Here is a 10,389-nt window from a genome sequence, read left to right as displayed (position 1 = left end):
GAAAGGATGTTCACGTGGTAGTTATATGGTCGCCGGCGTTCACAGTTCAGTGCGTGCGGCAGTAAATCAGGGGCCTGGAAACAAAAGGGTTATTTTCTACTCTCTCTCCTTCCTAAAAAAAAAAAAAAAAAAAAAATCCCCACACCACTAATAAAGGCCGACCTGCCTAACTTAAGGCATATTGTCAAGCCAAAGCACGGCCGTGGGCGCGGGCTGCTTCTGCCGAGGCAGCACGTGTAGCAGCCCCAGCCCGCCGGACTCCAAGCGAGGGACAGCTGGGCGCCGAGCTGTTCCCGCACCGCCTCCGAAAGCGGCACGGGAACAGCATTCATCACCGCCGCGTAAGCCGCCTTGGAATTAAATTAAAACAAAATGAGAGTCTTCCTCTCAAAGAACGAATCCTGGCACAGCGACTCTGCACCTTGGTTTTCTGTCTTGGCCCCGCTCCCCTCCCCCCCCCCCCCCCCCCGGCTCTATTTTTTTTTTTTTTCTTTTTTTAAGCCTTAAATGTTACAGGAGGCAAATTGGAACGAGAAGCGAGATTTGCAGCCGGCCGGCTGCAGCTGGCGCTCACACGGTACGGCCCGAGGGCTGCGGGGATGCGCGCACAGCCCGCGCTGTGCCCCGCGTGTCCGCGCGTCCCGCGTGTGTGCGCCTCGCTGCCTTACAGCCCGCCGGCAGGCAGGAGGAACGGCGGCCAATGGGAAGGCCCAATTTCATAAAAGCTGGGTTCCCATTGGCCGGGAGGGAAGGGGCATTCTGAACAAAGAAAAGTCCCTTTCAGGTACCGCTCTGGTCCCACTCCCCCTCCGCGGCCGCCGCGGGGGCACGCCGGGCCCGTGCGTGTGTGTGCGCGCGTGCGTGCGGGGGGCGGCCGGGCCTCCCCGCGCTTTTGTTTTTAATTTTCCTTTTTAGAAAGAAAGGAAGGTTCATGGTATCTGGTGCTCTCTTCTTCCCAATACAATAAATCTGTTGAAGACATTAGATTTTTTTTTTTTTTTCCAAAAATAAAAAGCGGCTGCAACAAACACACACCCAATGCAGTTAGAAGGAACAGGCCACCTCCATCCAGTACAGACCGTAAGTACGGTTGCGTGGTGTGTCTGTAGCACGAAGAGGGGGTGATTTTTTTTTTTTTTTTAATTATTATTATTATTTTTCTGCCAAGGGTAGCGTTGGGAGCCGCAGTGAGCAGGGCGGCCGCTGCGAGCAGCGAGCGGCCCCGGGCACGGCGAGCACGAGGGCAGCCGCGCGGCTGCGCGCGTACCCCGACGGCGCGCTGCCCGGGGGTGCAACGGGGCAGGGCCCGCCACAGCTCGGCACGGCGGCCGGGCGGGAGCGGGGAGGGTAGGGAGGGTGGGCGAGCGGGGCCGCCGCACGGCCCGTCACCCTGCGCGGCTCCGCGGGACGGGCGGCCCACAGGCCTCCGCCACCCATCTTTGCCGCGGCGCAGCCAATGGCGCCCGGCAGGGTCACGTGCGGCGCGCGGTAACGGAACCGCAGCGCCGCGGGGGTTGGCGGCACTGCCTCGCGGCCCGCCCCGCCCCCCGCCGCCGCCGCCGCCGCCGCCGCCGCCGGCTCATTAGGCGCTCGGCTTCCCCCCGCCGCTAATTAACAACGCCGCGCTGTGGCTCCGCTCCGCGCCGTCCGGCGAAGCGGGGGAGGGGCCGCTCGCCGGGATACAACGAGGGGGGAGCGGCCTGTCCTGAAAAAAGGTCGTCGGCTGCGTCTCGCCGGGCTCCAATTACCGCAGCGCGCTGCTGAGCGCCGCTGTCGGTACGGTGCAGCCGGGGGCGAGCGGCCCGCGCTGCCCCCCCTCCCCATTCCGGCCCCTCCCGGTATCAGCACGGCGCTCCCCGCCCCGCCCCCGCGCCCCCTGAAGTAACTCGAAGAAATCAGATCTGTCAGGACGGGCGAAAAAAATGCCACTTCCCAGCGAGCGGGCGGAATCCAGCCCGGATTTTCAGTCCTTTCTTCTCCTTTTCTCCCTTCCTCCCTTTCACTAATTTACCCGATGTTAGCACATTCTGCCGGTAACACCCGGCCGCCTGTGGGCTGTCGCACGGGATCGTTTCTCACTGCTCAGGCGGGCTCCGAGCGCGGGGCTGAAGATGGAGTGGGAAGTTGGGGATAACATTTTTATTTTATTTTTTTAAATTACTGTGACTATTATTACGATTCCGTGCTTACTCAGGAAAGCAAAACAGGCGCGCGCGCAAAAAAAAAAAAAAAAAAAAAAAAAAAGCAAAACAACAAAAAAACAACAAAACAACAACAACAACAAAAAAAACAGCAAAAAAAAAAACCAAACAAAAACAACAACAACAAAAATAACCTGATGCTCCAGTTCTGACAGTGAATGCTGCCTACCGGCATGCAGAGCTGTGAGTGAGGAGCAGCATCTTTTTTTTTTTTTTTTTTTTTTTTTTTTTTTTAATTATTTTTGTAAGCGAGGAGGAAAAACCAAACAAGCAAAAAAGGACCTCTGATCCGAGTGCCAAAGTAGGGGAGATGTGTCACTGACCGGGCTGCGTGGTACTTGCTGCCTACTGCGTGATCGCTTGCTCTCTAAGTAAAATGAGACACAGAGCTGTTGCTGAGACGAGTGGGAACAGCACTTTGATTTGCTGGTTTAATTAAAAAAAATGATAAAGGACTGAAGGTAAGCATTCTGCATCTCTATGTATAAATATTTCGATAAGCGGCTGTAAAAGGGAGAGATCCCTTTAAAAATCGTTTTAACTGAGCTTTGTCAAACACACACTCATTTGCGGTCACTGAGGCCACCTTGGTGCAGATCACTTAAAGTGTATGTCTTAATCAGTTTCCTGTACAGTCAGTAATACTGTATTTAACAGACCTAACAATCGTGTGACTGCTAGAATTGCTTGTAGGACTGTAATCTTGAGCTGATGTTTCTTAAGAAAGATCTTAATTCTTTTCTTTCTTCCTCTTTTTTTTTTAACTGTGGGTTTTGATATTTTTCATTTGTGCTTACGGGTTGGTTGTTTTTAATAGAAACCGTATTGTGTGAAGGAAAATTAGGTTTCTCTCTTCCCTCGACTTCCTCTTCCCCCCTCCAAATAAATAAATAAATAAATAAATAAATAGGGGCTTAAGTACAAAAAGGAGTAAAAAGATAATACAGAAATAACACAAAACTTCAAGGGTCTGATTTAAAGCCACAAAATCCATGGAATGTGGTGAAGAGAGAGCCTGTGTACTTCCTTTTCTGCCTCTGGTGCCTAGGTGGTGGTCCTGGGGTTAAATTACAACATGTGCTCCCACAGCTAGGCACCAGCTCTGAGGCTGCGTTTCCTGAGCTTTGTGGATTTAAATCACCTAGCTAATGGATTTTTTTTTTTCTTTTTTTTTCCCTTTTCCTTGATGTGGCTTTTGAGGATGTTGGGAGACAAGTAGGTTAAGGATGCTCACTGTGAAAGCATGACAGCTCTTGCCTCTGCTTTAACAAACTTAAGGGGGAAAAAAAATGTGGGTAGCAAATGATTTCAGTCCCCCCGCCTTGGCCTTTTTTTTACTAGTTGTGTTATATTCTGATAAGACTCAGACAAAACATGTTTGACTTTTCCTCTCCTCACAGGAAAAGGTGGATGTGGACCACAAGTTACAAACCCAGACACACCTGGAAAAGGAGGACGAGAAGAATTAAATCTAGAAAAGCCCAGCGGAGATAAACGAATGTCCCCACACCTCCAAAGGAAAGTTCATCGAATTTTTACTCTAGAGATCTCATCTTCAGGATGTCATTGAACACTTCCAGTACAGGAAAAGGTGTGGATCCAAACACAGTTGACACTTACGACAGTGGCGATGATTGGGAAATCGGTGTTGGGAATTTAATAATTGATCTGGACGCAGATTTGGAGAAGGACAGACAAAAATTTGAGATGAGTAATTCTACCAATACCACCAGCAGCAGCAGCACCAGCTCCAAGGATTGTGGGGCTCTGGCTTCCAGTGGGGCTAATACTACCTCAGCCTTAGCTGATGGCCTAAAATTTGCTTCTGTTCAGCCCTCCGCTCCCCACGGGAATTCCTCTCACAAAGAGACTACTAAATCAAAAGTGAAAAGGAGTAAAACTTCTAAGGATTCTAATAAATCTCTGCCTTCTGCTGCCTTGTATGGGATTCCTGAGATCGGCAGTGCTGGCAAAAGGCAGGAAGTCCAAGGGCGCCCTGGAGAGGCAACTGGCATGAATTCAGCACTGGGTCAAAGCGTGAGCGGTAACCCAAACGGCAATAATAACAGCACCAGCAGCACCACCGCCATTGCCTCTTCTGGGAAAAACAAGGAAGAGAAACCATGTAAAAACCAGGGCAGCCGAGGCGCCAAGCGGGATAAAGATGCGGGGAAGTCCCGGAAGGACAAGCAGCACGACGTGCAGCTGGGCCCCCCCAGCGGCCCTGGACAGGGCCCCTCCGGGCACCTTTATGGCTACGGGTCCAAGGGCGGTGGGGGGAGCGGCAGCTCCTTCCACTGCACCGCTGCCGCTGGGGAAGTTAGCAAAGGCGCCCCGGATTCAGGGTTAATGGGGAACTCTATATTGGTAAAAAAGGAAGAGGAGGAGGAAGAGAGCCACAGGCGAGTCAAGAAATTGAAGACAGAAAAGGTAGGACAAAGCTCCTCTCCATCCCCCCGTTTGTGACGGACTGCTTCGTGGCACACCTCCGTCCTTCCCCCACCGACGGCAAGGTGCCCCGCAGCCCGTCCCAGCTCCCGGCGGCACCTGTCCGTCCCGCACCGCGCGCAGCGCCCGGCACGCAGTGCCAGTGTCAGGCTGCGGGTGTGCGCGGGCCGTCCGCAGCGCCGCCGGGAGGCGTCGACGGGGACGCGGGCTCCTTCCTTGGGGACAAGGGACGCCGACGGCACGGCGTGCGCGGCGCCACGGGCCCCGACGTGCGGGGCGGGCGGCGGCGGGCGGGGCCTCCGGGCCTCACGAGGGCGGGGGGTTGGGAGAGGGGGAGAGGGGGAGGTGGGGGGCGCGGAACTCTGCGAATCCTGCGGGTCCGGCCGCCGGTGCGCCGAGCGGTGACATGCAGGAGGGGCGCCGAGAGGAGGTGTGCGCTTTCCTTCATCGGCGTAGCGGAGGGTGCTTCCCCGACGAATGCCCACCGTCGCGCTCTGGGGGAGGGCGGGCGCGGTGCCGGCATCCTGCCCTGCCCGCGCGTTGAGGGCCCGGGCCCGCGGCTGCCGGCGGGGTGCCCGAAGCACCGGCAAGGTGAGCGGTGCCGGGTGGCCCGGAGTTCTGCTGGTACCGCGTCGTCTGCTCGTGCCGCTCCCCGAGCGGCGCCGCTGAGAAAACGCGCTGACGGAGCGTCCTGCGAGTGTCGGCAGGGCAGAGGTCTCGGGGAAGAAGTCACCTTTCCTTAGCGCCCGTCTGTGCTGCTCTCTCGTTTCTGAGGTGTTGAAGGTTTTTTGTAGCGTCCAAGTCGACTTTCCAGGATTGGATTTGTGTGTTTGTGACAGGAGTTACCAGTAAAAATCCGAAAATATTTTTCAAGGGCTTGCATTCGAAGCAGGAAATAACGTGAATTTCTCATTGTGTGCGTGTTACTGCTTTTAATGTAGCGTGTCTACGGATGAATTTGAATGAGCCTTTGTGACCTTGTCTGAACGCGGATGAGAAGAGAGGCAAACGGGTGTAATTCATACGTATACGTTTGCACTTTTATTTATGGAGGTTCTGTTCACTGTGAAAAGGTGTCACAAAGTCTCCCGCTCCCTCTATTAACTTAGTACAGTAGGCATTTGCTTTTGTTGCCAATGGTCTTCAAATTGCAGCTCTCTAATCTGTTTTAACTATCTAGATAAATTGCCCTAATCCAGTCCTCACAATGGCTGTGGTTAAGGAGTCAGAGCCGTTTGATTGGATTCAGTGGCTGCCTGGAATGTGGGAGGTACTGCCCTTTTGCAACCCCCTTAGCCTTTTAATCTTCCAGCCAAATGTTCACATTCAACAATTTTGTTTAGCTGGCAATCTGAACATTGCAGTATCTCAAAGGCTGCTGTCATGGCAACAGCGATTAGAGAGCAGTGTGGTTTCTCCCGTTTTTGTGTTCTTTTTTGCTCTCGGGTCACACGGGAGACCGCACGAAGGATACACATACGTGCCAGATGCCGCGCAGTGCACTGCGCTGTTTATCGTTATGGGTTTTTTGTTTTTGTTCTCGCCTTGGCTGGAGCTGGGTATGCATCACTTGCACAAAGCACCTTGTATCTGGAAATATATAGTTTTCAAGCCTTGCATGTTAAAAATCAGTGTCCATTTATCATCATGTTGTGAAAGGCACGTCTCATGAATTTGGATGTGTCCTACTAGACAGAAAGGAGTTAATGCCCGCTGAGTGAAAATCCAAAGGTTTTTGTATGTGGTGTGAAAGACAACGCTGCATTTGTTTACTATTTGAGAAAAGCTTGGAGCGGATTCCCAGGACTTGCAGTCACTGCTTAGTTTTCACAGCGTGCTTCAGTGTCTATTTTTGGTCTATTTATTCTGTTTCTTTGCTGCGGAAAGTTGTGTAAAACATGATAAATTGATCTTACGAAGCCTAATTAAATCAGTGACTGTGTTCTGCTGGCTTTTTTTTTTAATGCAGAAACCGCAAATATGTTGTAAAAGTTGCCACTCCCCTGGTATGTGGATAAAGTCAAAGCATGCTGTAATTCTCAGATGTTTGAACTACATTCGTGCAGCCCATTCTGTGGTTAAGCCATTGGTGACATGTCTGAATAAGTAGCTTTGACAGGTAGGCTAACCACTCCTCAGGTTCTTGGTGTTAAAACCTGTTTCCATTTTCCATCCCTTATCCATGCTCTGCCATTTTTAGCACAGTTACTGTCTGTCAGCAAGAACAAATCTTCCTCTTTTTAGCCGCATTTCCGTATTTCTAACAGCTGCTACATTGTTTATCTACAGCCATTTACTTTGTGTGCGTTAGGGGAAGGTCGGGGTCTGCAGCAGTCACAGCCTAACTGAGGTACGGAGGGGTTGTATTTGGAGTGTAGAGATCTGTGTGCTTTGATGAAGATAATATGGAAAATCTGGAACTGCAGCCCGAGGTGCTGAGATGTGGCTTGTAATTGAATGCTTGGTGACACTCAGGAGCGAATGTCCCTCTTGTGTTGGCATATTCCTTCTCATTTGGTTGTTTAAAGGAGATAAACGTGCTGGCTGGCGTTGTCTCGCCTTGGCGCCTTGTGGCAGGACTGAAAATAAGCCATGCTTCATCGGGCGGCCTTGTGATTTGTGCCCGCTGATGTAAATCATTTAAGTACACGCTTTGATTAATGATGTGACAGAGATATGCTTTTCATGTGCTGTCCCGGCTGGCCTTGGATGTAGCTTATTCACTGTGAAATAAAAGGGCAAGCGGGTCACCCGCTTCAATTAAAGAACAAAGTCTATTGTTGTTTGACAGCAAACTGTTTTGAAAGCTGCACTGGGGATCTGGCTGCTGTGGAGCAATAAGGCTGGGCGTCTGCAGCGGTGCGGCTGGAGCCTGCTGGGCCTGGCGGGCCGGGCGCGGGGCTGCAGGCAGCGCTGGGAGCCCGCAGCCTGGTGGGGAGCTGCTGGGAAAGCGCCTGTCTTCAGCATCGGTAATTTTACAATTTTAATAACTTCGTAAATACCCAGTAAAAGGGAAGGAATTGATTATCCAGATGTCACGAGGTTAACCGTGTTCTCCGCGTTAAAGGGGCTTGCTGCAAGACTGTTTTAATTATAGCTATATAAAGACTTGTTTTTCCAAAGTAGCGTTTTATAGTCCAATAAATGAAATGTATGTTAAAAGTGCTAAGCAAAATCTCCTGTAACCACAGAGGTGTTCAATAACCAGATTCAAGTAACATGGAAAGTACCATCTGTTCCTAGTTTCCAGCCTAAGAACAGGAACCGAATGGTTGACATTTGCTCATACTTTCAAGACTCTTTTCTTTATTATTATTATTATTATTATTATTTTAAAAAGTTCACCTGGCACTTAATAGAAGCTTTGTGAGATGCAGTAATACAGGAGAGGCTGTGAAAACACATGTTCGTACAGACAGTTAACTGGTTCTGCTTTCATGTAAAGAGATTTCCAGAAGCTCAGTCACTGAAGAATTCATAATAGAGATCACCTCCAGCAGGCAAACACAATAAGGGTCAGATCTTCAAAGGTCTCGCTGTTTGCTAGAACCTGAACGATGCTGTTTTTCCCGAAGAAGTAAGAGGAAGGAGGAGAGGCAAAAAAAAAAAAAAAAAAAAAGTGACTCTCAAAAGACAACTTTAGCAAGCTGTTATCAGCTAACTAATTATGTGTAATAAAACCACTTACAAAAGTTTTCCATGCACAGATTAGAGCTGTTGATTACAGGAAAACTACTCTTTAAAGATAACTGGAGTCCTGTGCTGTTTGGAGATACCACTCCTGGCTGCAGCCTAAGCGCTGGATAAAGCGCCATCCGGCCTTTGTTTGGCCCTTTGACTGAAGCTAATAACTGGTCTTGTGGCACCCATGATAAAGAACATTATCTGTGCCTGCTCTGACAGGAGGCAGTCAGGTTGGTGGTGGGCTGTGGGGACTTCTGTGCAGTGCTGGCCAACCCACTGGCTTCACTCTGTGGTGCGCTGTGCTTTTCCACAGGGTTTGGTCTCTGGGACATCTGCTTGTTGATGATGGTGTGAGTCAGAAGTCTGAAAGGCACAGGTCTTCTTGCATGTTGAAACTCATGTTGTGGGTATATAAGAAGCAGTGGAGTGTTTTTCAGAAGCCCTATCCCCAGGCTTGCTGTCACTGATGTCTGTGGGAGAGCCTGGGCTGTTCTCTATTAACTGGACACATGCTGTTCATGTCAAACAAACACCGTGTCCCTGACGCTGCTGAAATGCTGCCAGGTGCAATGCTAACACCCTTTTCTCCCTTCTAAACTATTGGGATTGCATGTGTTCCAAAACAACACAGGAGATTAAAGGCCACAAAACAGGGTCTGTGCAGCAGTAGGTCAGAATGACCTTCCTGAGCAAAGGGTGGAAAGAAATGGAGTAGGAGATCTTGGCCAGATTGGCACTGAACAGCTGCCTTCAGAGTGCCCATTGTGTAAAGAGACTGCATTGTAATGGTTTTTCAACTCTCTTTGTGTTTATATGCTGTGTTCCTGCGAGCCTTAGGTGGTGCTACCAGTGTGCATGGTATCTGAGCATGTTTCACAAGCTTTGTCAGGAGGGTATTTCTGGGAACACCTTATCCACTATCAAAACTGCTACCTTTGTCTGCATTTTTGATAAATTCCCTATTATGGGTTTCCATCACCCACTCTTGGAGACAGATTGCCTCACTTAGCTTGGTGTGTAGTTGCTGGATGTTCTGTGTTTCTCGGAACTGTCTGTTTTTGACTTGTCAGCTGTATGTGGCAGATTTTTCCCATAGTACACAAGTAGGACTGCTGACTAACCCATGTCTTTGTCTGTCTTGTTCTGAACTTTGTATAGGGCATCAACAACCAGATTATTCTTTACTTGACGTGGCTGACACTATGCCAACTTCACCGTTGTTCTTATAGAATGTTCTAATGTACATTTCATATGTCACTGCATTTCCTGAAAGGATGGAAAGGTTATCTGACTTCTCAGTTGTGCTTTATTGCCCTGCAATAGAAATATATCCTTTCATGGGCACTTGGGTAGTGGTCATATCTGTAGACACAGTGACTTCGGTTGCAGGAATGGCCGTGGTTTTGCAAAAACCTAATGTTTCTCTAGTTAAACTTACATATCAAGGTACTATTTTTATTTCTTAATAACAATCACAGGGAAAATACCAATTAAAAAAAAAGAAATTGTGGTTGCATGTAACGCTCCCCGTTCGCTGGCAGACAGTGTAATGGTGGTCTATGAAAATTTCTTAGTATCATGTAATTGCAAAATGTAAATGGCTCTTTAAAATCTACAGAGCTTATTTATGTTTCTTTTCTTCTTCAATCTGGCAAACTTTTTCCCTTGTCATGCCAGAATGTTTCTGCTCCAGCACTTCTGTGCTGTAGTACTTAACTGAAAAGTGTAACAGGACAAGCTTTCACTTTTTAATTTGTCCAAAAATATGCTTGAAATAAGATAATTCAAATAAAGATTATAACTAGCTTTTGTAGCAGAACTTGAGGAGTTTTCCTAATGTATGATTTTAAATTGCAGATTTTTTTTTTTTTTAATTACGTTTAAAAATTAAAACCGCAGCTTACTGTGGGCTATAAGTAGCCATTTGGGCAATTGTGAAGTTTAAACTATGACTTTGAGCTGTGCTGTAGCTGGGGTTTCAGTAAGCACTCCCTGTTGCATTTCATCTTAATTCTGACAAAATGGTCTTGGCAATCGGAACAAAAACATCTGGATA

General features: G+C 49.1%; 1 protein-coding gene across 6 annotated transcripts in view; it reads left to right on the top strand.

The window, feature by feature from the left end:
* The first annotated feature begins 824 nt into the window (after positions 1-824).
* ZNF608 (zinc finger protein 608) overlaps positions 825-10,389 on the top strand; it is a 103,381-nt gene continuing 93,816 nt past the window's right edge. For 3 of the 6 annotated variants that reach the window (XM_052700587.1, XM_052700585.1, XM_052700589.1), the window contains exons 1-2: positions 2,312-2,662; positions 3,602-4,631. In XM_052700587.1, coding sequence (XP_052556547.1) covers positions 3,762-4,631 — 870 coding nt within the window. In that variant the 5' untranslated portion in view covers positions 2,312-2,662; positions 3,602-3,761. Of the gene's footprint in view, positions 1,081-2,311; positions 2,663-3,601; positions 4,632-5,026; positions 5,241-10,389 lie in introns of those variants that run through there. The other 3 variants (XM_052700586.1, XM_052700588.1, XM_052700590.1) reach the window with 3 other exon arrangements.

The sequence above is a fragment of the Tympanuchus pallidicinctus genome, unplaced genomic scaffold (genome assembly GCF_026119805.1).
Source record: "Tympanuchus pallidicinctus isolate F22 unplaced genomic scaffold, pur_lepc_1.0 scaffold4, whole genome shotgun sequence".
NCBI lineage: Eukaryota > Metazoa > Chordata > Aves > Galliformes > Phasianidae > Tympanuchus > Tympanuchus pallidicinctus.
This window is presented reverse-complemented; position numbering and strand designations above follow the sequence as displayed.